The sequence below is a fragment of the Haliotis rufescens genome, unplaced genomic scaffold, assembly GCF_023055435.1.
Source record: "Haliotis rufescens isolate VD_foot unplaced genomic scaffold, xgHalRufe1.0.p SCAF_2, whole genome shotgun sequence".
Lineage (NCBI taxonomy): Eukaryota > Metazoa > Mollusca > Gastropoda > Lepetellida > Haliotidae > Haliotis > Haliotis rufescens.
Window position 1 is genome coordinate 48,023,666 of NW_025963890.1, and position 27,869 is coordinate 48,051,534.

The window sequence follows — 27,869 nt, forward strand, 5'->3', positions numbered from 1 at the left end:
TAACCATATGATCCGGGGGAAGGAAATAAGAGAAAACTGTATAATCGGAAATATTTTATTGAAAAAATATGACTGATAATGCAATATACAAGAGCCTTTTTTACTTTCTTTAAATACATGCATAACTATACAAATCTGGGGACATACGTCATAAATTACTCTACATGGGGATAATATAATCATGGATACACAAGGTCGTCATTCTGGCAGAGTGTTCTAAACTACTACAAATATAGAAAATCGAAAATATTTGTAGCACCTTGCCAAGCAAATGAAATACATAGCTATGCCTTGTGAAATATCCGTGTGGGTGCAATGACTACATCTTGACTTGGGCTTAACAGAATCCGATACCACTTGCAGTTGTCCTGCATTACCTGACGAGTCGATGTCTGACGGTTGTATGGCGTGTACAAATAAGCTAGACGAGTGATATCCTACAAGACATATTTACATTCACGCACATGTAATGATTTTCACGTGTTATGGAAAGCACTTGAACATTTCTGAAAACTGCTGAAGCCTTTTAGGACCATTTGGGTTTTTTTTGGTTTTTTCGATACTATCTTGAAATTTCAAGAAACTAAGTTGAAATTTCAAGATAAAAAGTTAACATCCTAAGATGTAAAAATACGTTTGAAGTGAATAATCTTGAAAATTCAAGATCCTACGGAAGCCATTTAGGGCCATTTGGAAATTTCAACTAAGTATCTTGAAATTTTAAGATAGTATCGAAAAAAATGGCCCTAAAAGGCTTCCGTACGTATCCCTGTCCCCATTATAATATAATGATAGCTGCGCCAGCTCGGCTCCATGCTGCCAGTGACCGGTCTTTATCAAAGTAGACACTAATAAGTGCAATTATCCCCGTTGGGCCTTTCACAGTGTGAATTACATCAATTTTACATTCACTGATTTTGTTGTTGAAATCCACACAGAATTAAGCAAGAAATAGACAGCAAATGTACCGGGTTGCAAGTCACAATCATCGTCTCCTGGAGACCGACGCACAACACCATTACCAGAATGTCATAACATCCACTACCGTCCTTTGTCTCACTCATTATGTCGGCAGTGCAGCGCAAACTTAGATTCGAACAGCCACGGCCGACTGCATGCAATTATAGTTGATCGCTGATAACCAACGCCTGATTCACTTTCATTCTGAGCGTCACTTTAACTATAATGGGTGACTCAAAGACTTTGAAGAAAGGACATTGTCTTTCTCGTTCATTCAATACATCACACAACAAAGTGATCCCTCTTTATAGCTCGGTTTAGATATTGAAGTAGATTCGCAAGATCTATACAGTTGAATAGTGTGTTTCATCCTACGTGTAAAGGTAGCAGTGTTAAAAATGCTACTTTGCTAAGTGATACGCCAGGTATTATGGATGGTGTAACAATCTGCATGAGACTTGTGTTTACTTTATGCTTCGGTTCCCCCATTCAGGAGGACATTATTCCCACCTCCTATAAAATTATTGGACTGTTTTGTCACTTCAAGATAATGGTATTTCGAGATAAAGAGCCGTCTGTTTATTTGTATGCTGGACTCTCTACTCGGCGGATGAGGCAGCTAGGCGTATAGTGGTTATATGGTGACGCGAGACTTGGACAGGACAGATGATGACGTGAGACTTGGACAGGCTTATGGTGACGTGAGATTTGTACAGGACAGATGTTGACGCGAGACTTGGGCAGGACAGATGTTGACGCGAGACTTGGGCAGGACAGATGATGACGCGAGACTTGGACAGGATGATGGTGACGCGAGGCTTGGACAGGATGATGATGGCGCGAGACTGGAACAGGACAGATGATGACGCGAGACTTGGACAGGATGATGGTGACGCGAGACTTGGACAGGATGATGATGGCGCGAGACTGGGAGAGGACAGTTGATGACGCGAGACTTGGACAGGATGGTGGTGACGTGAGACTTGTACATGACAGGTGATGGCGCGAGACTTGGACAGGATGGTGGTGACGTGAGACTTGTACATGACAGGTGATGGCGCGAGACTGGGACAGGACAGATGATGAGGCGAAACTTGAACAGGACAGATGAGGCGAGACTTGGACAGGACAGATGATGACGCGAGACTTGGACAGGACAGATGATGACGCGAGACTTGGACAGGACAGATGATGACGCGAGACTTGGACAAGGCAGATGACGCGAGACTTAAACAGGACAGATGATGACGCGAGACTTTCACAGGATGCAGGTGACGCGAGACTTGGACAGGATGATGATGGCGCGAGACTTGGACAGGATGATGATGGCGCGAGACTTGGACAGGATGATGATGGCGCGAGACTTGGACAGGACAGATGATGAGGCGAAACTTGAACAGGACAGATGACGCGAGACTTGGACAGGACAGATGATGACGCGAGACTTGGACAGGACAGATGATGACGCGAGACTTGGACAGGACAGATGACGCGAGACTTGTACAGGACAGAATACGCGAGACTTGGACAGGACAGATGATGGCGCGAGACTTGGACAGAATGATGGTGACGCGAGACTTTGGCAGGAGAGATGATGACCTCGAGACTTGCACATGACAGGTGATGACGCGAGACGTGTACAGAACATGATGACCCGCTACTTTTATTTTACAGTCCTTTTAAAACCACCCCACAAGTCAGCAAGTATGCTAAAATATTCAACACCCAGAACAAACGACCATCTTTCATTAGTCGATATGGTTGTCGACAATGTTGAGTATTATACATCGTAGGGTGGTCCATTTGGTTTTTAGAGGGGAGGGGGGTAAAAACACACAGCTCATAAGTTTCTGCTTGGTAAAAAAAAAATCCCATCCTCAAAATAAGAGTCTCCACCGCAATATGACCATCCTCGTCAATACAGATTATTTCGTGAGCAAAACCATAATCTTTGACATCGAGACATGAGCATAATAAAAAGTATGCCTGCAATACTGATCTATTAATAAGCAATTCAAATCATTTCATGCAAGTGACTGTGCCGTATCCTTGGACAAGGTTATTGACTCCACAACTCCAGCTGTAATATGACTGAAACAGTTGTTGACTGTGATGGGAAATGCCCATCAAGCACCATTTACCCTTACTAGGAAAACATATATATCCACATCATTACAAGTTATACCATGAATGAGACCAAAAAGAAGGTATCGTGTCCACAGTTACAACGCATGGTATGTCTCGACTAGGGTTGGACATGGCACAGTTCGGTCGCTGAACGACATTCATTCCGATGGTGCGTTGGATTGGTCAGAATCGAAATCGTAGAAGATGTCTTCCTCGCTGTCGTCAGTATCGTCTTTGTCTGGTTCAACGTCATTGTCAACGTCGTGAATGGCATCCACTTTATCACTATCAGCATGTACGTCACTTGAAGTGTTGGCGTGGTTGTCAGAAGTGCCGTCAGATGTGCCTTGGGTATCAAGGTCAAGGTCACATGTTTCACCTTCCACCTCGTGAATGTCACGCGTAGAAATAACGCTGTCAAGTGGAAGGTTATCTCGGTCGAAGACGTCGTTGTCGGCGTCAATGTCGCCGTCGTCGCTAGTCCTGTCGTCTCTGGTGCGGACGGTGCTGTCACTGAAGTCTCCCAGCTCGGATATTTCACTGAGAGTCACCTGACTGTCAACGGTGTGGTCGGTGTCACTAGTCTGTGTCAGGTCGCTAGTAGCAATGCTGTGAGTCAAGTCGCTTGTCTCTGTGTGGTCGACGGTACCCTCAATGTCAACGTTGCTCTCGATGTTGTCGTTTTCGTTCTTGTCGATGCTGATGTTGATATTGATGTTGATGTCATTGTTGTCCTGGTTGATCACCGTCGCCGTCGTCGTCCGTGTCGTACTCGGGGACGACGAACCCTTCCTGTAATTACAGTAAATGGAGACCATATTAGATCGATATCAAATTGTATATGTCATGTACAAAACAACCATAATTGTATAAATTGCAGGTGACACAGGACACGAATATATATATTAGTCCAGATATTCGTACTTTTCAAAACTCCTTTATCTTGTCCGCCAGACCTTTTCTATCACGTACTGATCATATTAAGTATCGTTAACAACTGTAGGCTGAGTGAGTGTTTGTCTCCCAGGGCCTAGAAGTTAAATTAAAAATGAATCCAATCCATGGCAAGTCAAGATTGCCTCTGGGCTCCTTTTCGATGTTATTTTGCACACATAGATTAGATAAGATATCTTAATTCCCGTGACTAAATGTTAGTCTGGGATATATTGAGTTAGATGTAATGTGTACATTCTATAAAACGTGCACGGAGATGTGCATAAGAAGTTCGGTGCTGACAACAGGACATGCGACATAGAATGTGACAAAAAGTATATGATTTCAAACAACATGAATTCAATACACACCGACACGAACATAGAGAATTGATCGAACACATGCAACACACGAGTGAGAAGCTATAACACTGCACACATACTGGCCAAAGTGCCATTGTACGAAGCGATCGTAGCGCTAAGGTTGTTTTGTACAACGACACCCTGGTGCTCAATATTCTCGAGGTACACATCTTCCCGAGGCAAAGCAATTAACTGACCATAAAAGCCCAGTTTCCACCCTTGCCGACCTTGGCTGGAGTTATATGTTGGCCGGTCTAACGAGTCTATGCATAATTCAATCAAAATCGCGTAACGAAATTGACATCCGGTTCGTAAACTGCCCTCCAGATTTCGGTCGATTGCAGGATTTGCAACTCCGCCATCTCGGCGTCAACAGATATTTTCCAAATCTGTTCATGTTTTTAATCAAGGTGTTCACGTGATTTGATGCACTTCGCGAAGTAAGACCAGTCTTCTTACAAGGTAGATTTTGATTTTCAATCAGATCGTCTTGACTGGGTGACGCCATTCTGTTTGAAGCAAATGCAAGCGATATGAGAGGTGGAATCTGATTGGTCAGTAGGAGGAACTTAAAGGGCCATAACTCGTAATAGCTATTGGTGGCGCCCATAAATTCCAGCCTAGTTCGGCAAGGGTGGAAACTGGACTTTTAAAGTCAGTTAACTCTCATGCCTCGGGAAGATGGAGGTACACTTAGTGCAACATCCTTACCGACAGACGAACTCCACTCAGTGGTTGGGAAGAAGGTGTTTATATCAGTTATTTTGTGATAGTTATTCTTGCCGACTCAAAAATCAACACATGGAATATACACAATGCAAAGCAGTCGTACAGATTGAACAGGGAAACATTAATTGTCGCGCTGTGTGTATTAACTCATTATCAAATGGTCCTATCTAATTTGGATGATGGTAATCGAAACTGGACTTGACAAACCAGTGATTTGCTTGTCTGTTTGTTTGATGCCGCACTCAGCAATATTCCAGCTATATGACGGCGGCCTGTAAATAATCGAGTCTGGACCAGACAATCCAGTGATTCGCATCATGAGCATCGATCTACGCAATTGGGATACGATGACATGCATCAACCAAGTCAGCGAGCCTTACCCGATCCCGTTAGTCGCCTCTTACGAAAAACATAGCGCCTTTTACGCCTTTTACCAATTCGAACCCCGATCTTCACGGGTGTTTGATATTATTATACTATATTATATTATCTTCGGACAACCATGTCCCGGGACCCGACTACCTGATCCCTATAGTTGCCTCCTATGATAAGCATAGGTTGCGGGGGACCAATTCTAACCCGGAATCCCCAAGCGGCTGTGCCTGTTTATATATATACCGACCAACACAGCTGTTGCGCACGTGTATGGCATTAGTCCATTGTTACAATAGAGCTCTTGGGATCTCAGGAGATCAATCATTTAAGTAATTAAACTATCGGGCAAAAGAAAGCACACACTTATGTTTGATAGTGTCTGAAATGAAACAAACAAGAAATGGTTATACGATGGTAATGTATTTGATATGGGTATCATAGTAGTGTTCTGGAACTAAGTTTGCTGTGTTTCGGCGACTGTTTTCAACCTAGTAACGTGTTGATGACGTTTGTAATCGTATTGTCAAATCTATTTCTCAAGTGTATAACTTCTTTCGCCCGGCAGAATATTATCCATATCTAGCAGTCATTATGTCCACCGGATATCCATATAAAGTCGATTTTATGCCTGGGGTACTGGGTCGTGTTCGTCAAACCGATCTTAGCACTACGACCATCCTAGGTCTATGGTGAAGCATGGGAGTCACGATGGTTGTAGTGCTACGATCGCGTTGTGAAACGTGGCCCTGAGAACATTTAATCTAACGTGGTGAATTATGGTAAATAATACGTAGGTATAAGCATATCGCTGCATGAAGGTGTCGAACAGGAATAGGGTGAACAGCGAAGCATACTAACAGTGCAACTGGTATGTGTGAGTTAGAGTGCAGCTCTAGTCTACGTGACGCCGACTTGTCCGGGGCAGTCACCTCCGTGGCGTACAGGATCTCCATGACAGACTGAATGACGGCGAGGTCCTCGTGGTCCTGGCAGTAACTCTCGATGTCGCGCAGCTTCTTCAGGTAGAACTCCTTCTCCTTCGTCAGCGTCTGGATCGTCAGCTGCAACTCCAGGAGCTGTTGGTCATACTGGATCATATTATAGGCCAGTAAACTCGCGGAATACTGGATCATATTATAGGTCAGTGAACTCGCGGAATACTGGATCATATTATAGGTCAGTGAACTCGCGGAATACTGGATCATATTATAGGCCAGTGAACTCGCGGAATACTGGATCATATTATAGGTCAGTGAAGTCGCGGAATACTTGGTCTATTGAATCATAGTATAGGGTACAAAACACGTGGTACACATTAAAATAATGGATCATATAATAGGCGAGTACACAAGCCGAAAGTATGGAATAGTTGGTCATATTGCGAAATCTGGATCACGACATGGGCGAGTAAACTCGCGGAGCACATGGAACACTAACACATGTTATAGCAGAGAAAATATAAATGTTCCAAATGTCATAACGCTTAAAAGGAATGTAGTAATACAATGGAATTGGTCACCCAATCACAAGCAGCAGATTTCAGGATAGGAGATAATTAGTTTGTTATTTAACGCCTCATTCAGCAATATTCCAGCTATATGACAGTGAATACTCGCAATCGGGATACGATGACATGCACCAACCAAGTCAGCGAGCCTCACCACCCAATCCCGTTTGTTGCTTCTTACGAGCAGCATGGGTTGCTGAAGACCAAATGTATCCCGGATGTTCACGGGGTGGTAGGTGATAGATGGCGATCATGATCTAGGATACATACACTGTCCTTGATGTCCTCGAGCTGTCTGCTGGAGACCCGGATGTGACTGTCCTCTTTAGTGTGCGAGTGTTGGCGTGCTGTGAGAACAAATGAAGGGGGTTAGCCCAAATCTGTGTTATTAATAAACGGTTGGATTAAGGAAGAGACAAATCAATCCTATTCTTGATCGAGTGTCGATTCCTTGACCAGTGGATGGACCATTGACACAAGGTGTGGCGACTCACCATTCAGAGTTGGGCCTCATATCTAGTCATTGGTTATTTGGACTGCTCATTGGTTCAGTTCAGAAAAAAGGGTAAACGTGGACGACATGTTTCCATTTGCCCCCTCCTAAATTAAGCTGAAACACCACAATACAGTTTTTCACTAAACGACTATTTTCAAACGGGGAGACGTCCCTATCATTTAAGTTGTCACAATTCGCTATGTATAGTTGCGTCCCTTGGGCGTGACAGGAACCTATGATCTTTGGGTCGAATTCCAGATTTGGCCTGATTATGTTTCTAGGTTTGTCAGCGCCATACCCGTGCTCGTGGCTTCACGAAAGTGGTAAACGTTATTTTCCACCCGCCTCAAGTTGACCCGTCGTGATATAACTGGAATACTGGGATACTCTTCAATAAAGGATCATTTTACTGAACTGCAACCACTGGCCAATAATGTGCCCAGAGTATCTACAGACCTCACCACCCCACCCTATGCTGCATCAGTATACCCCCACCCCCTCACCACCCCACCCTATGCCATATCAGTATACCCCCACCCCTCACCACCCCACCCTATGCTATATCTGTATACCTCCACCCCTCACCACCCCACTCTATACTGCATCTGTATACCCCCACCCCTCACCACCCCACCCTATGCTATATCTGTATACCTCCACCCCTCACCACCCCACTCTATACTGCATCTGTATACCCCCACCCCCTCACCACCCCATCCTATGCTGCATCTGTATACCTCCACCCCCTCACCACCCCACTCTATACTGCATCTGTATACCCCCACCCCTCACCACCCCACCCTATGCTATATCTGTATACCTCCACCCCTCACCACCCCACTCTATACTGCATCTGTATACCCCCACCCCCTCACCACCCCATCCTATGCTGCATCTGTATACCTCCACCCCCTCACCACCCCACCCTATGCTGCATCTGTATACCCCCACCCCCCTCACCACCCCATCCTATGCTCTGTATACCTCTACCCCACACCACACCACCCAATGCTGCATCTGTATACCTCTACCCCTCACCACCCCACCCTATGCTGCATCTGTATACCCCCACCCCCCTCACCACCCCATCCTATGCTCTGTATACACCCATCCCCACACCACACCACCCAATGCTGCATCTGTATACCTCTACCCCTCACCACCCCACCCTATGCTGCATCTGTATACCTCTACCCCTCACCACCCCACCCTATGCTGCATCTGTATACCCCCACCCCCTCACCACCCCACCCTATGCTGCATCTGTATACCCCCACCCCCTCACCACCCCACCCTATGCTGCATCTGTATACCTCTACCCCTCACCACCCCACCCTATGCTGCATCTGTATACCCCCACCCCCTCACCACCCCACCCTATGCTGCATCTGTATACCCCCACCCCCCTCACCACCCCATCCTATGCTCTGTATACCTCTACCCCTCACCACCCCACCCTATGCTGCATCTGTATACCTCTACCCCCTCACCACCCCACCCTATGCTGCATCTGTATACCCCCACCCCCTCACCACCCCACCCTATGCTGCATCTGTATACCCCCACCCCCTCACCACCCCACCCTATGCTGCATCTGTATACCCCAACCCCTCACCACCCCACCCTATGCATCATTTGTATACCCCCACCCCCTCACCACCCCACCCTATGCTGCATTTGTATACCCCCACCCCTCATCACCCCACCCAATGCTGTATCTGTATACCCCCAACCCCTCACCACCCCACCCTATGCATCATTTGTATACCCCCACCCCCTCACCACCCCACCCTATGCTGCATTTGTATACCCCCACCCCTCATCACCCCACCCAATGCTGTATCTGTATACCCCAACCCCCTCATCACCCCACCCAATGCTGCATCTGTATACCCCAACCCCCTCATCACCCCACCCTATGCTGCATCTGTATACCCCCACCCCTCACCACCCCACCCTATGCCATATCAGTATACCCCCACCCCCTCACCACCCCACCCTATGCTGCATCTGTATACCCCAACCCCTCACCACCCCACCCTATGCATCATTTGTATACCCCCACCCCCTCACCACCCCACCCTATGCTGCATTTGTATACCCCCACCCCTCATCACCCCACCCAATGCTGTATCTGTATACCCCCAACCCCTCACCACCCCACCCTATGCATCATTTGTATACCCCCACCCCCTCACCACCCCACCCTATGCTGCATTTGTATACCCCCACCCCTCATCACCCCACCCAATGCTGTATCTGTATACCCCAACCCCCTCATCACCCCACCCAATGCTGCATCTGTATACCCCAACCCCCTCATCACCCCACCCTATGCTGCATCTGTATACCCCCACCCCTCACCACCCCACCCTATGCCATATCAGTATACCCCCACCCCTCACCACCCCACCCTATGCTGCATCTGTATACCCCCAACCCCTCACCACCCCACCCTATGCTGCATCTGTATACCCCCAACCCCTCACCACCCTATGCTGCATTTGTATACCCCCACCCCCTCACCACCCCACCCTATGCTGCATCTGTATACCCCCACCCCTCACCACCCCACCCTATGCCATATCAGTATACCCCCACCCCTCACCACCCCACCCTATGCTGCATCTGTATACCCCCAACCCCTCACCACCCCACCCTATGCTGCATCTGTATACCCCCAACCCCTCACCACCCCACCCTATGCTGCATCTGTATACCCCCAACCCCTCACCACCCTATGCTGCATCTGTATACCCCCACCCCCTCACCATCCCACCCTATGCTGCATTTGTATACCCCCACCCCCTCACCACCCCACCCTATGCTGCATCTGTATACCCCCACCCCTCACCACCCCACCCTATGCTGCATTTGTATACCCCCACCCCCTCACCACCCCACCCTATGCTGCATCTGTACACACACACGCACACGCGCGCACACACACACACACACACACACACACACACACACACACACACGCCATAATCTGTATGCTCTCTATATATAAATCTGTATGCTCTCTCTATATATATCTGTATGCTCTCTCTATATATAAATCTGTATGCTCTCTCTATATATATCTGTATGCTCTCTCTATATATAAATCTGTATGCTCTCTCTATATATATCTGTATGCTCTCTCTCTATATAAATCTGTATGCTCTCTCTATATATATCTGTATGCTCTCTCTATATAAATCTGTATGCTCTCTCTATATATATCTGTATGCTCTCTCTCTATATATATCTGTATGCTCTCTCTCTATATAAATCTGTATGCTCTCTCTATATAAATCTGTATGCTCTCTCTATATAAATCTGTATGCTCTCTCTATATAAATCTGTATGCTCTCTCTATATAAATCTGTATGCTCTCTCTATATAAATCTGTATGCTCTCTCTATATATATATCTGTATGCTCTCTCTATATAAATCTGTATGCTCTCTCTCTATATATATCTGTATGCTCTCTCTCTATATAAATATGTATGCTCTCTCTATATAAATCTGTATGCTCTCTCTATATAAATCTGTATGCTCTCTCTATATAAATCTGTATGCTCTCTCTATATATATATCTGTATGCTCTCTCTCTATAAATCTGTATGCTCTCTCTCTATATATATCTGTATGCTCTCTCTCTATATAAATCTGTATGCTCTCTCTATATATATCTGTATGCTCTCTCTCTCTATATATCTGTATGCTCTCTCTCTATATAAATCTGTATGCTCTCTCTATATAAATCTGTATGCTCTCTCTATATAAATCTGTATGCTCTCTCTATATAAATCTGTATGCTCTCTCTATATAAATCTGTATGCTCTCTCTATATAAATCTGTATGCTCTCTCTATATATATATCTGTATGCTCTCTCTATATATATCTGTATGCTCTCTCTCTATATATATCTGTATGCTCTCTCTCTATATAAATCTGTATGCTCTCTCTATATAAATCTGTATGCTCTCTCTATATAAATCTGTATGCTCTCTCTATATAAATCTGTATGCTCTCTCTCTATATAAATCTGTATGCTCTCTCTATATAAATCTGTATGCTCTCTCTATATAAATCTGTATGCTCTCTCTATATAAATCTGTATGCTCTCTATATATATCTGTATGCTCTCTCTATATAAATCTGTATGCTCTCTATATATATCTGTATGCTCTCTCTATATAAATCTGTATGCTCTCTATATAAATCTGTATGCTCTCTCTATATAAATCTGTATGCTCTCTCTCTATATAAATCTGTATGCTCTCTCTCTATATATATCTGTATGCTCTCTCTATATAAATCTGTATGCTCTCTCTCTATATATATCTGTATGCTCTCTCTCTATATAAATCTGTATGCTCTCTCTCTATATAAATCTGTATGCTCTCTATATAAATCTGTATGCTCTCTATATAAATCTGTATGCTCTCTCTATATAAATCTGTATGCTCTCTATATAAATCTGTATGCTCTCTATATAAATCTGTATGCTCTCTCTATATAAATCTGTATGCTCTCTCTCTATATAAATCTGTATGCTCTCTCTCTATAAATCTGTATGCTCTCTATATAAATCTGTATGCTCTCTATATATTAATCTGTATGCTCTCTCTATATATATCTGTATGCTCTCTCTATATAAATCTTCCCCTTGCCCCATCACCACCCTCATACACTTACACGTAATGGTCACTTGTTTCTCCGACTGTCTGGTTGACCTTGGAGTGTGCGCTGTCCAGTTGACTGGTTCCCCCTCATTCTTCCCCCCTCGTGCTGTCACAGGGTCGTATCCCAGCCCGTTATAATTCATATCGAAAAACTTCTTGAACCATTGTGCAAACTCAAAATTGTCTTGAAATTTCATTTTCAGCAATTTATCCACCGGAACTATCTGAAATACAAGAAACCGTTTTAATAAGTAAGAACGTCAACATGTGGACTGATAGGTCTGTTGTTTTTACCAAGCTAATTCAATAAAAAAATAATTGCATATTCATGTCCAAGATACATCAAAGGTCCATCTTGAAATACAACAATCTCCATTACAATTGATTCATGAAATATTCAGCACCATGGTAGCGGGTCAAAAGGTGTGTATGGTGTGACATTGCAGACGTAGACCAGTGTTACAATAGAGCTCTGGGATCCCAGGAGATCAATCACTTAAGTAATTAAACTATCGGACAAAAGAACACATACATCCATGTTTGATGGTGGCTAAAATGAAACAAACAGGAAATGGTTAATCGATGGTAATGTATTTGATTGGGGAATCGTTGTCTTTTTGAAAGTTCAAGTTTGCAGAGTTTCGGCGACTGTTTTCAACCTGATAACGTTTTGATAACTTTTGTAATGTGTTGGTCAAATTCAATTTTCAGGTGTAAACATTCATATGCCGGCAGTTTAGTTCATTTTTAAACCAGTCCATGCATGTGACACTGCGTCGACGTGTCACGACTGATTGTTCAGAAAACATCACTGTGGTGTAGAACTGACCTAGTTTCTAATTGCCACTCACTATCAGGGGTGGTTTCAGTGCTGGCTACTTGCTGAGAGATAGTGCTATTGACACATTTGAATTGTTTCAAATACTGGAACACCCACATCATTTGAAAACAACTTACAAACTACCTCGTGCATAATGAAAAAAGCCATTACTTAAATTAAACCAGGAGTGATTAAATTAGTGCTAGAGTCGGATAACGGTATTTCAGTTATATCTAGGCATGTCAACATGCTTAAAGTGTCACAGGGAATGTTTGCTACTTAATTAATTAGGAGACAAAATAACTGTGTTTTCAGTGTAGAGCCAATCTCATTAAAATCAGATCTTAGTTCTCGCTACCGCTAAACAGAGCGCTAAGTTGAATTTGAAACCGAACGTCACAGTCGGCTATGGAAAAGCGCCAAATGTGGTCCTTAAAAACTAAAAAAACACTCTTTCTCGATTTATAAAGCGTTATCTGGACAACATGTATTGCCGCGCATACTTTGATTATTGTAGTAGCCGCTAATCTGCATTTTGTAACTTATAACTGCATATATTATCATTCCAAAATGCCTGGCGACAATGACAGAAGAAGTACTATTCTATAAATAGTACATGTGATTTGATACCTCGATTGACCAATCGGAATCGAGAATTTTCCAAATTCATGACAGGGATTTAGTATGTCTTATAGGATTCACGAATTTCAAATTCTGTGCGCATCTATCCACACAGGGACACTTGAATCAGTAAGGCGGCAGTTCTTAAAACACGTACTGGTGTGTTATTCAGGTCGTGTGACTTTCACATGACCTCCACTACTTATCTAACCAATTTCGTGATCTCACTCTTCATCCCCATCACGTGACCTCACCTTGACTACCCCTATCACGTGACTCACCGCCATGTCTACCCAATCACGTGACTCCTCACCTTATCTACCCCCATCACGTGGAAACTGTTCTGGAGTTGTTTAAAGTTGCTGACGTACTCGTGTTCTAGTTTAGAGTTGAACTTTACTTTCCTCAGTGGTATGCAATCTTGAAAAACAAAAGACCACATTAAGTGCACAAGCGGGAGAAACTTGACCTACAAATATGACATGACGTAAGATATCTGGAATCACAATAAGGAAGATGTTAATTGTCTTGGTTTGTGTGTCGAGCGGGTTCTCCAAATTTGTGATCCGCTTAAAAATATTAGTGAAAATATTTATTTGTAAACTTCCTTAAACACGAATGATTAGTTATACAGTGATGCAAGCCCCATGTCGTGAAGGATACTCACGTGACCACATCATGTGCATCAGCTGGCAATAGGCGGCTCCTGGTGAAGAAACAAGAGTCAGTGAGTGAATTGGGTTTTACGCCGCAGCATTTCAGTTATATCACGGGTGTCGGCGTACTGAGAGGAATGCCTGAAGTGATGCAGGTCTCAGACGTTCACAACTTCAGTGTAACCCACGAGCACGGGTATGGTGCTGACAAACCTCGAAACATAATCAGGGCGAACCCGGATTCGAACCCACAATCATAGGGGGAAGGAAGAGCCTCTCAAACACGGACGTCTGGAAGTAGCAGGCTGCATCCTTGGCACCTCCTTTGACCTTCATCTTCATAACATTGGAGATGTATTAGTCTTCTCTCGGAATTATTTTTTTTTAAATTCAAATATATATAAATATATATATATATATATCGGTATTAATATCGGCTATATATACTAATATCGATATATTGTCTATGGTACCAGGACAATGGTGCTTCGCGGTGGTGGCATGTCGAAAGACGGAAGCAAATGTATTTTGCAAATGCTATGTATTTTACATGATTGATAATTCTTACACTAATTCTACAATATATATGTGTGAAAAAGTGTTCTTTGAAAATAATTACAAGCAGAATGATAGGAAACCTCGTGTGTATCTGCCATTCCTGATTAACGGCAGGGGTCATGTCATACACTAGTAGCCTGGCAAGCTTCCATGGCTAGTCAATGTTTTTTCCGGGGTATTATTCCATTTTCCCATGATATTATATCAATAAACAAAAATTTAAAAAATAAACTTTGGGCAGTGTTAACATGGCGCGTGGCTGATAATGAGTTGCATCTATTTTCCTTTCACCGATATATCATTTTCCATGATTTTCTTTCATGACTTTATAACAATATTCCATTTTCCAAAACTATTCAAGGTTTGGGAAACTCAAACTATACTTCCATGACTTTTCCAGGATTCAATCACCTGTATGCACTTTGTTGGCAGGTACGTGATTTACAGTATGTCACAAAGTAGGTTTTAGTACTTGAGATCGATTCATGGACGAAATATCACACTTGGTAAATTTGAATATTTATATACTCCTGAAAATTTCAAGAATATCTCATCACCAACATTTGTTTTCGCTTCTTGTCTTGTCAATAAATACACACGATAGACAACTGGCCTCAATGTTGTGAAAATAGATGACATCCTGTTTTCAGAGCTGCTATTGACATTTCTCCCCGTACCGTAGTTCTGCACTTTTCCTTTCGGGAGAAGCAGCATTCATGGCACTACGTACACCGGTATACTCCCCATGGAGCTGAGCATGCAGCATATATACAGTAAATGGATAAATGACATGCTTTTTGAGGAATCCGATGTTTAATAAGTGTATTACTATAATTTATATTATTTAATTGCTTTTTTTATTGCTTTTGTAGTAGTAGTAGTAGTAGTAGTAGTAGTAGTAGTAGTAGTAGTAGTAGTAGTAATAACAACAGTAGTAGTAGTAGTAGCAATAACAACAGTAGCAGTAGTAGTAGTAGTAGTAGTAGTAGTAGTAGTAGTAATGATAGCGGTGGTGGTCGTCGTTGTAGTTTGTTGGTTAACGCCGCACTCAGCAATATTCCGGAGGTCTGCGAATAATCGAGTCTGGACCAGACAATCCAGTGATTGACATGCGCATCGATCTACGTACTTGGAATACGATAACATGTATCAACCAAGTCAGCGAGCATCTTACGACAAGCATGGGTTGTACTAGTAGTAACGTTATTCATCATTATCATCATCATCATCCAAACAGATTTTATTGAAAGCGACATGTTTATTGCTTTTGAGGATTGTTACCGAGATCAGTATTGCCTTGTATTTACTACCCAACCATCATCAGCCGAGTCGACTCACGACTCATCACTGGCTGTAGTGTGTGTTGGGCGAATGAGGACTGTAGCTGTCTGCCCAGCACCTTATCGTGGCATATCATCACTTTCATGCTTCATCATCTGTTTCAGATAACACTTTCCGATATTACACAAATCTCAAAATCTCATTGGCAAGCGCCACCCACCTTGCAAACAAACACAGGGAACAGGTTGTCAACACAGCGTCCCATGGCATTATCCAGTAGATTAATCATTAGTAATAATGTCGATGTTCAGTGGAGTACAATTGCTGCCCACATGGCGTTTAGTATAATGTCGGTTTAATCGATGTAAACAATAGAGACGATCAGCGTTCTGCGGCAGGCATGTCGGACAACACACTTATACAGATATCATCATAGAAACTACTACTCATCCAGTTGATTTTCTTTACCAGGTAAATTGGTTAGGGTGTTTCAGATCGAAGTGTAGGGGGAGGGAAATACCATGTAGTAGGCCATACATACCATCTTAATGTAGTCCAAGATTGATTCATATGTGTAATGGACTGCCCACGTACGTCAGTGTACAATGCAGAACAAATGTCTTATTCCTCACGTAACGACAGGTCTTGGACTAACGCCGGGTCTAAGGGTATATAAGGCAAATTACGACGGAATTACGATGAAAATATAAGATATTGATTGAAATAATTCTTGACTAAAGAGATTTATGAAGAGATCATTGAACGCACGAGGCGTCCTCCTTACATGAATACATAAATGGCTGGCAACCACAGGACACTGATCTTGTACTATTTGAATCATCGATTGACTGTATTTAATATCACAACAGTGGTGCTTTCATAAGTGTTTACATAACATGAGCTTGTGAATACTGCTGCCAGACCGAGAAGGACCATGGCCGGAGTGAACTGGGTTAGCACCAGGCTGACCTCAGTCAGCTACCATACATCTTCCCGAGGCAAGGGAGGGCACTGAGTGTAAAAGTCCAGTTTCCACCCTTGCGAACTAGCCTGTAATTTCTGGGCTCGATCGTATCGCCACAAGTGGCTATTACGAGTTATGTCCCTTATTTGTCCCTCCTGTTGACCAATCAGATTCCACCTCTCATATCACTTGCATTTGCTTCAAACAAAATGGCGGCGCCCAGTCAAGAGGATGTGATAGATAATCAACATTTATGTTGTCATAAAACGGGTCATACTTCGCAAATCACGTGAGCACCTTGATTAAAAACATGAAAAGATTTCGAAAATATCTGTTGACGGCGAGTTGGCGGTATACATGCTTTGAAAATCCTGCAATCGACCGAAATCTGGACGGCAGTGTAACGGATGTCAATTTCGTTAAGCGATGTTGATTGACCTATGCACAGGCTCGTTAGTCCAGCGAAATTATAACTCCATAATTCCAGCCCAGTTCGACAAGGGTGGAAACTGGACTTTTTCGGTCCGTTAACTCCCTTGCCTCGGGAAGATGGCTACCGTATCATACAAGTGTATGCGAGGTTTAACGCCGCTTTAAACAATAACGGCTTAACATGGAAGCTCCAATGTGCCCCAGCCTTGGTGAAACCCTCCAGTCTAATTTTGGTGATTCAGGATTCGAACCCACGGATCTTGGAAGCAAAGGGCCTTAGACCACAGGGCCACCAGTACCTCCACCGCTCGCAGACGCTGCCTGTGTGTAGTACCTGTACCGAGTTGTTCCACCTTCGTGTAGTTGACCTTCAGGCTGTTGTTGACCCAGTCGAGGATGTCGTTACGGCTGATGTTGCTCACGTTGGTGTTGGTAATAAACACGTTGACAGCCATCGTGGCAGCGTTCACATAGAGGTCTTTTCAATGTTTCTGTGTGAGGTTGTAGTTCCCTGAAATGAAAAGAATTAGTTGACGATTGGATACAGACATAACCGATCTGGATTGTTAATGTTTTGAATTGAGATAATAAAGTGTTTGGTGCCTACATTCATTGTTGGTTTGTTGTGTAATGCCGCACTCCGCAATATCCCAGCTATATGACGGCGGAAAGTAAATAAACGAGTGTGGATCAGACAATCCAGTGATAATATCATGAGCATCCATCCACGTAATTTGGATACGATGACATGTGTCAACCAAGTCAGCGAGCCTGACCACCCGATCCCGTTGGTCGCCTCTTACGACAAACATAGTAATCCTTTTACGGCAAGCATGGGTTGCTGAAGACCTATTCTACCCCGGATCTTCAGGGATCTACACTCATTGTGATCAATAGACAGCCTACTAGGATATATCCGTATCCATATATCTTATCCTTATGTAACCTACAAGGGGACAAGTGACGTCATAAAGTCCACAAATGATTAATCCGGCACATCCATGTCTGCCTGTTTACATATTTGTTCCTTGTCATTTGGCAACGCATTGCCTGACGTGGTTTGCTAGCGCTAAACACAGAAGACACTGAAGCTAACAGTGGCCAGTCGATACCAGCACGGTAGTGACACGTCAGCCATGGTGACACTCCATGGTCAATATGCCATTGTACACTCTTATGTAACCATGCTTGAACATCGTAGTCAGTGAAGTGTGTGCTGCTACTGCAGATGGACTACTGGTCACAAGTGATGACTATTGATGGACTACTGGTCACAACCGATGACCATTGATGGACTACTGGTCAAAGGTGATGACTATTGATGGAAATACTGGTCACAACCGATGACCATTGATGGACTTCTGGTCACAAGTGATGACTATTGATGGACTACTGGTCACAACCGATGACCATTGATGGACTACTGGCCAAAGGTGAAGACTATTGATGGACTTCTGGTCACAAGTGATGACTATTGATGGACTACTGGTCACAAGTGATCACCTTTGATGGACTACTGGTCACAAGTGATCACCTTTGATGGACTACTGGCCACAAGTGATGATTATTGATGGACTACTGGTCACAACCGATGACTGTTGATTGACTACTGGTCAAAGGTGATGACTATTGATGGACTACTGGTCGCAACTTATGATCATTGATGGACTACTGGTCGCAAGCAGAGACCATATAATAGAGGGACGGCCCTCTAGCCTATGCGCGAAACCATCAGTGCTACGGCTTGTACTGCGCAGCCTGTCCGGAAGCGAGCAGAAACGCGTTCACTGCAGTCATCGTTGTTGCCTTTTTTTCCCATGCAAAAGATATATTTCACAATACAGAATTACACTCATGTATTTCTTATCATTGTTGACATTACAACTGAGATTTGTTGGTGCCCTAAAGCATGTCGTTGTCACTGTATTTGATGACTGTGATCACGCTTTGTCTTTGTCCGAGAGAACAAAATGGCGCGCATGTAAAATCGGCAAAAGTGCAGATCTTGATTTTCAATAACGGCCTCTAATTCGCAATGCAAGTCCTTGGTTACCTAGGTGTATAAAAAGGAGATATGTTAAAACATGGCTTAGTGCCATTTACAAATTTAGGGCGGATGCGAAATTTCAGATTTTGACTCCAGAAATGGGACTAAATCTGAATTTTCCCGAAATAATTACACCACAACTCTTAATTTTCGCATGCTTTCAGACGAATGTGTTCCTATTATCGGTCCTGAATTTAATAGTTTTACATTCATCACGATTTCCCCTTTGGCTTGGTACCAACGTTATTTAGGTACGATCGGTAGTTTTTTTGGTATGATTTTTGGCGCAAGGCCATATTTTACGTCACATATTTTAAGTTAAATTACCATATAGCAGACGACATAACATGCATTTTGTCTGTGATTATCATCCGCATATATCCTTTGAAACATTCTACAAAGTGACTTATATTGTATGATATTAGAATTTTTTTTGTAAAACGCATATTTCTTTTACCATTGCTTTCGCCATTTCTTCGTAAGTTTAACAGTGTTTCAGTTAGGCTTCTATCACATATCGCGCATATACTACATACTACAATACTGCATATCTGTTATCTTCTGTAGATTTTGTCTGTATAAATCATGACTACATTTAATCAATTATTTATTTTATGCCGTGTAAATATAGATTATGAGCAAAATGATATTGGCCTAAACCCAATCATAATAATATAAATATGATGAAGGTACTACTTACTTTGTGTATTTACACAACAATGAAAACATCATACAAAAATAAAAATCCGTTACATGAAATATTTGTATAATAAAATTATCATTTGCTTTGTAAATGCCAAGAAAGAAGAAGGATTATATCGGCAGTCGTCGGGAGAGAAGTTCCAGACAACAAGGTCGAAGGTGTCATTCAGTAAAATATATAAATGGTCTATTTTCCTTTTCTGTGAAAAATACATTTACATATGTCAGAGTTTGTTTTGTTTTAATAGTAATAGTTGCATGCTTCGTTCCTGGTTAGAGTTTAAAGTTTGTTTTTCATTGATCAATATAGAAAACTATGATGAAAGGATTTTGAAAACAACAAACGTTACTACAGTTTACGATATACTAGTACATATCTGGTACCATGCTCGTTGAAGCTATATTGTTATACCTGAAATACCTAATTATTTGTATGCTGAAATATCAATCTAATCGGGTAATATCGAATAACGATTGTAAAATTACAATCGTCCTCTTTGCTTTGGAATTTAACAGTAGCCTCCCTTTGAAAAAAAACTTACCTCGCTCCGGCAAACCCCATTATCACTGCTAGCCCCAAACTGGCATTAACCAATAACATTTGATTCTTTCGAAGCCCATTGTCGGACACATCGAAAATTCATTTAACAACGCTCGTAGTTTAATGTGTATTTCTAATTCATTGGAACTATTAGCATTATAAAATAGTAGCGAATTTACATGAAATAAAAACATTAATATGGCGTCATTTTTTTTCTGGCTAATAGTAAAGCATTTACACCAGTCGGTGATCATGCATTTTTGCAAGTAAATCTAGTCTGGACTTATTATAAGATATGAAGTTAATCTGGAGATATATTTTGTGAACATCGGGAATATGGTGATATGTTACAAGTGTCTTCCCTGCTTCTGGATGAGTTTTATTTACACTTCCTGAGTTCCTGTGCAATTTACCGGATCGTAGTTTTCTGTGGCGTTCGTAGTAGATTTGGTATATTTGTTTATTTATAATAGTTAACAATTGCAGCATAAAATGAGATATGTTAACTGATTTTTAAAACAAATAGAATACGTTATAAAATACTTTTGATATCGGAACGGCTTTTTCTTCATTCGCCCTCGAAAACTTACGCTTGTGGACAGACGTCATATTTTCATTTCCTATCTTTTTCTTTGAGTGAAACTTTTTGGGAGGTATTACCAACGGCTTGGTAGCGGTAACATCACTGTCATTCTATTTAGACCAAGAGTCATCCGAAACCAACCCCTGGTCGAAGAGAGGGAATTCTTCAAGTGGCATATCTAGGTCCAAAACGAAATCGTCCAAGTGAATGAAGTCGTCCATGGCTGTAGCGAATGTAAATTGAAAATAAATGTCCCGGAAGACACACATGTTCAGCAAATAATTTGCAGCCAACTGACATGTGCTAGTGAGAGATATCATAAAAAGAATCATTGTAATCCGCTAAGAGACGTCCTTTTATTGGATTGTCGCTGGTCGTAGTCGGAGAAATCTCGGCTAAGGGAATTAACTCTTACCCCGGATATTATGTAATATTGTTTACGTGGTTACCAGAATGGTCAGTCGTGAATGTCTGCGCATCTATTGCGCATCTGCAGCGGTACAGGGAGGTTAACAGCAGGGTGTCGGGGTGTATCAGTTACATGCCAGACCGTAGCGCTGATGGTTTATGATAAGCTGTTGGGGAGGGCCGTCCCTCTATTATATGGTCTCTGTCGCAAGTGATGATTATTGATGGACTACTGGTCACAACCGATGACCATTGATGGACTACTGGTCAAAGGTGATGACTATTGATGGACTTCTGGTCACAAGTGATGACTATTGATGGACTACTGGTCTCAAGTGATGACCATTGATGGACTACTGGTCACAAGTGATAACCATTGATATACTACTGGTCGCAAGCGATGACTATTGATGGACTACTGGTCAAAACTGATGACTATTGATTGACTTCTGGTCACAAGTGATGACCATTGATGGACTACTGGTCACAGGTGATGACCACTGATGGACTACTGGTCGCAATTGATGACCATTGATTGACTTCGGGTCACAACTGATGACCTTTGATGGACTACTTGTCGCAGGTGATGACCACTGATGGACTACTGGTCACAACTAATGACCATTGATTGACTACGGGTCACAACTGATGACCTTTGATGGACTACTTGTCACAGGTGATGACCACTGATGGACTACTGGTCACAATTGATGACCATTGATTTCCTACTGGTCACAACTGATGACTTTTTATGGACGACTGGTCACAACCGATGAGCACTGATGGACTACTGGTCACAAGTGATGAACATTGATGGACTACTGGTTGCAAGTGATGATTATTGATGGACTACTGGTCACAAGTGATGACCACCAATGGACTACTGGTCACAACCGATGACCATTGATGGACTACTGGTCACAGGTGATGGCCATTGATGGACTACTGGTCACAACCGATGACTATTGATGGACTACTGGTCACAAGTGATGACCACCAATGGACTACTGGTCACAAGTGATGACCATTGATGGACTACTGGTCACAAGTGATAACCATTGATATACTACTGGTCGCAAGCGATGACTATTGATGGACTACTGGTCAAAACTGATGACTATTGATTGACTTCTGGTCACAAGTGATGACCATTGATGGACTACTGGTCACAGGTGATGACCACTGATGGACTACTGGTCGCAATTGATGACCATTGATTGACTTCGGGTCACAACTGATGACCTTTGATGGACTACTTGTCGCAGGTGATGACCACTGATGGACTACTGGTCACAACTAATGACCATTGATTGACTACGGGTCACAACTGATGACCTTTGATGGACTACTTGTCACAGGTGATGACCACTGATGGACTACTGGTCACAATTGATGACCATTGATTTCCTACTGGTCACAACTGATGACTTTTTATGGACGACTGGTCACAACCGATGAGCACTGATGGACTACTGGTCACAAGTGATGAACATTGATGGACTACTGGTTGCAAGTGATGATTATTGATGGACTACTGGTCACAAGTGATGACCACCAATGGACTACTGGTCACAACCGATGACCATTGATGGACTACTGGTCACAGGTGATGGCCATTGATGGACTACTGGTCACAACCGATGACTATTGATGGACTACTGGTCACAAGTGATGACCACCAATGGACTACTGGTCACAAGTGATGACCACCAATGGACTACTGGTCACAGGTGATGGCCATTGATGGACTACTGGTCACAACTGATGACCACTGACGGACTACTGGTCACAAGTGATGGCCATTGACAGACTACTGGTCGCAAGTGACACGTCAGCTATGGTGACACTCCATGGTCAATATGCCATTGTACACTCTTATGTAACCATGCTTGAACATCGTAGTCAGTGAAGTGTGTGCTGCTACTGTTGATGGACTACTGGTCACAAGTGATGACCATTGATGGACTACTGGTCACAAGTGATGACCATTGATGGACTACTGGTCGCAAGAGATGATCATTGATGGAAATACTGGTCACAAGCGATGACTATTGATGGACTACTGGTCACAAGTGATGAACATTGATGGACTACTGGTCGCAAGTGATGATCATTGATGGACTACTGGTCACAAGCGATGACTTTTGATGGACTACTGGTCACAAGTGGTGACCATTGATGGACTACTGGTCACAACTTATGACCATTGATGGACAACTGGTCACAACTGATGACCATTGATGGACTACTGGTCACAGGTGATGATTATTGATGGACTAAAGTCACACGTGATGACCATTGATGGGCTACTGTCACAACTGATGACCATTGATGGACTACTGGTCACAAGCGATGCCTATTGACGGACTACTGGTCACAAGTGATGAACATTGATGGACTACTGGTCACAAGTGATGACCATTGATGGACTACTGGTCACAACCGATGACTATTGATGGACTACTGGTCAAAACTGATGACCATTGATGGACTACTGTTTACAGGTGATGACTATTGATGGACTACTGGTCACAAGTGATGATCATTGACGGACTACTGGTCACAAGTGATGGCCATTGACAGACTACTGGTCGCAAGTGACACGTCAGCTATGGTGACACTCCATGGTCAATATGCCATTGTACACTCTTATGTAACCATGCTTGAACATCGTAGTCAGTGAAGTGTGTGCTGCTACTGTTGATGGACTACTGGTCACAAGTGATGACCATTGATGGACTACTGGTCACAAGTGATGACCATTGATGGACTACTGGTCGCAAGAGATGACCATTGATGGAAATACTGGTCGCAACTGATGACCATTGATGGACTACTGGTCGCAAGCGGTGACTATTGATGGACTACTGGTCACAAGTGATGAGCATTGATGAACTACTGGTCGCAACCGATGACCATTGATGGACTACTGGTCACAGCTGATGACCATTGATGGACTACTGGTCACAGCTGATGACCATTGATGGACTACTGGTCACAAGTGATCACCTTTGATGGACTACTGGTCGCAAGTGATCACCTTTGATGGACTACTGGTCACATCTGATGACCATTGACGGACTACTGGTCACATCTGATGACCATTGACGGACTACTGGTCACATCTGATGACCATTGACGGACTACTGGTCACATCTGATGACCATTGACGGACTACTGGTCGCAAGTGATGACCACCGATGCACTACTGGTCACAACTGATGACCATTGACGGACTTCTTGTCACACGTGATGACCATTGATGGGCTACTGTCACAAGTGATGACCATTGACGGACTACTGGTCGCAAGTGATGATTATTGATGGACTACTGGTCACAGCTGATGACCTTTGGTGGACTACTGGTCACAGCTGATGACCTTTGGTGGACTACTGGTCACAACTGATGACCATTGATGGACTAAAGTCCCACGTCGCCGTATAAGTGCAAACCGCATTTCACCTCAACCCACATATATGGGATTAGTTCAAATGCGTTGCCAGGAATTAAAAAACAGCTGATCGCAAATACAGCGTTGATACTGGCAGTGTTATCAGATACAGACAAATATTTCCTTCTGCTTCAGGATGAGGCAATCAATGCTTTAATTAAGAGACAATCGAAGTTCAATGGTTTTCAGTATTAACATTTCTAGCGGTACACAGAAACGATCTTTGTGCGTGTGACACGGTAATTCTTGACAAAAAATACATGTGTACATAATAGAGACGCCCTTACGTCATCAACATGGGCTCATTAATGAAATCTTTGAATTAATTCGTTATGACATTAACTTAAACGTCAACATATCCCTCAGTGGACTGTCACTGTACATGTGATAGGATTTAGGTTAGCCAGTGCCAGCGAGCTCCCTGGTGTTTAAGCCCTAAGTGACGATAATGATCCCTCTACAGTGCCTGGTTGTTGGATGGTATTTGTCTAATTGATTCTCACTACTCCGTGTCCAAAAGAAGCCGATATTGATTAGCTGTATTCGGTGAAGTTGATTTGGACATGTGAAGAAGCATATATACGCATGTGACGACATCAAAGTTATAGCGATTGAATAATACGTATGGCCGGTCTCGGGCAACGCTAGGTAGCAAAGATGTTGTATTTAACAACTATGGCGTACTGTTTGCCCGTTGTGGGTGAGGGCCGTGCGCTCATCGATGGAGTGTCAACACAGTGCCAGCGAGTGCCGGCGGGTGCCAGCGAGTGCCACACCCAGCCTGGCTGTGTTTAGACACTGGGCCATTGACCAATCACTTAATTAGCTCTGCCGGTTGGTACGAAACAAATAAAGCTGACACAGAAAGAAATTATGCGAATTCTAGTTATTAGAATAAACACGGTTGGACTTGAAATAGATACGACTATTTTACTCAATTGGCAAAATATTTGTGACGAGAAAGAGTGAATATATAAAAGTAATTATGAATTTGAAACATCTGATTTCATAAAATCATTTTCTTTAAGACCAGATATTTATCGCTTTACAGTTTAAATTACATATTTAGTGGGTATTAGTATTTAATCATGTCTAACTGTAAGGTGTACGATGTATCTCACAACTGAATTTCACCAGTGGTGATTATATTGGAAGCAGTGACGTAATATCCCTTTAAAGCCTCTTAAACTCTGCCTCTTTGTCTCTGATGAAGGAGATCGAAATAAGGACGTCGCGTATTTCCATGTTGGCCTGTACTGGATATATAAATATATATATATATATATATATATATAGAGAGAGAGAGAGAGAGAGAGAGAGAGAGAGAGAGAGAGAGAGGGGAGGGGGGGGGAGAGATAGGGATAGATAGATAGACAGATAGATAGATAGATAGAAAGATATAGATAGATAGATAGATATGTGGTCTGGGCAACTGTCTGTCACTGTGGTTGAATTCCTAGATTCAAACATCGACCATACGGAATCTACATTGCTCCTACATTGCGACAGATGGACGTCCCCCATTGTTGTCAGTCACGTGACGCGTTAAGAAAATAACTAACATACAATACACAATATGCATATATGAATATGTATTACAAAAAAAAAGAATTCTGGAAAGAGAATTATATTTACAATAGTCATACAGCTTTGGATAATAAATATTATGATGCTACAATTTTGAAAGTGTTCATACTTGATACTTGCAGTTACATTGGAAAGCAAAAGTCACCATGATGACTGTTAGATATTCAATGGAATTAATAAATTCGTGATTTCCAGTCGTGACATGTGGCGGAATGTCGACAGCTTGTGTACTGAGCGAGTCCAATACAACCATCATTAAGGCTTGCCTCTTTGCACAACATCGATGACGGTATAGAAACATACCTGATTTCTATCTGAACGATTTATTTCCTGTGGCGACGCTTGGTGCAGATTAAGAAATAAGTTGTTCAAAATATCTCAAAAGGGTTCGGAATTCGGAACGAAAGATGAATGTAATTGAAAATTTTCAAGGTCAATCTTTAGAACATTCATGAGTAATATAAGCTATACCTGTTGTTGGTGTGAGGTTATGCAACAATGATTGGGTAAATGGCAACTGAACTATATATTGCCCTTCATATACTAGCCTTAAATAGATTTGAATTAAAGACATGAAAACAACGCCTAGAATAGGTTTTAGGTTTGTTACAAAAGATTTCCACTGAACCGTGTGTAATGCGTTTACGAGATGCAATGTCTAATTTCAGTAGCGTTTACGAAGGAAATAAAACTATTTTGTTCCAAATAATCGAAAAATGATTGCTGCCACTATATCCAAAGCTGTATAAACGTGTTACAAAATACATTTGTCATGTTTAAAGTTGTATATCTGAAAAAAGGAACAAGCGACCAATTTGTTTCAAATGATCAGAAAGAGAATTGATGTGATGAAATCCAAGGTGTTAAAACAGCTTGTATGAGATCCCTGTCAGATTTCATCAAGAGATCTGCATCATGGAAACAGGTAGGGAGATGAAGTTCAGATGTGGATTTTTACATACCTTATGTGATATGCAAGATGTAGGTGGAGTCTCCCCGCTTTGGACGACCACGTCTCTGTGTCGTCGCGACGTCTCACGTGAACAGCAG

General features: G+C 42.6%; 1 protein-coding gene across 2 annotated transcripts; it reads right to left on the reverse strand.

Moving 5' to 3' along the window:
- Positions 1–41: 41 nt before the first annotated feature.
- LOC124146245 (microtubule-associated protein RP/EB family member 3-like) lies at positions 42–27,869 on the reverse strand. Of its 2 annotated transcripts, none has more exons than XM_046516439.2 (8): positions 27,782–27,869; positions 17,834–18,010; positions 14,276–14,314; positions 13,922–14,028; positions 12,181–12,391; positions 7,264–7,340; positions 6,345–6,562; positions 42–3,879 (listed from the first exon to the last, which is right to left on the reverse strand). In XM_046516439.2, the coding sequence occupies exons 2-8, from the start codon at positions 17,952–17,954 to the stop codon at positions 3,246–3,248; spliced, it is 1,407 nt and encodes a 468-aa protein (XP_046372395.2). In that variant the 5' UTR covers positions 17,955–18,010; positions 27,782–27,869; the 3' UTR covers positions 42–3,245. The 2 variants fall into 2 exon arrangements, with proteins under 2 accessions (XP_046372395.2, XP_046372396.1); XM_046516440.2 differs by having other exon boundaries at positions 3,663–3,879; positions 6,416–6,574.

Excerpts from the sequence above, each read along its gene's own strand:
- LOC124146245 (XM_046516439.2), bottom strand. The coding sequence starts at position 17,954 with ATGGCTGTCAACGTGTTTATTACCAACACCAACGTGAGCAACATCAGC. Across the intron at positions 14,315-17,833 it reads GGTGGAACAACTCGGTACAG|GAGCCGCCTATTGCCAGCTG; the intron begins GTACTACACACA and ends TTTCTTCACCAG. Across the intron at positions 3,880-6,344 it reads TCACACATACCAGTTGCACT|GAAGGGTTCGTCGTCCCCGA; the intron begins GTTAGTATGCTT and ends CTGTAATTACAG.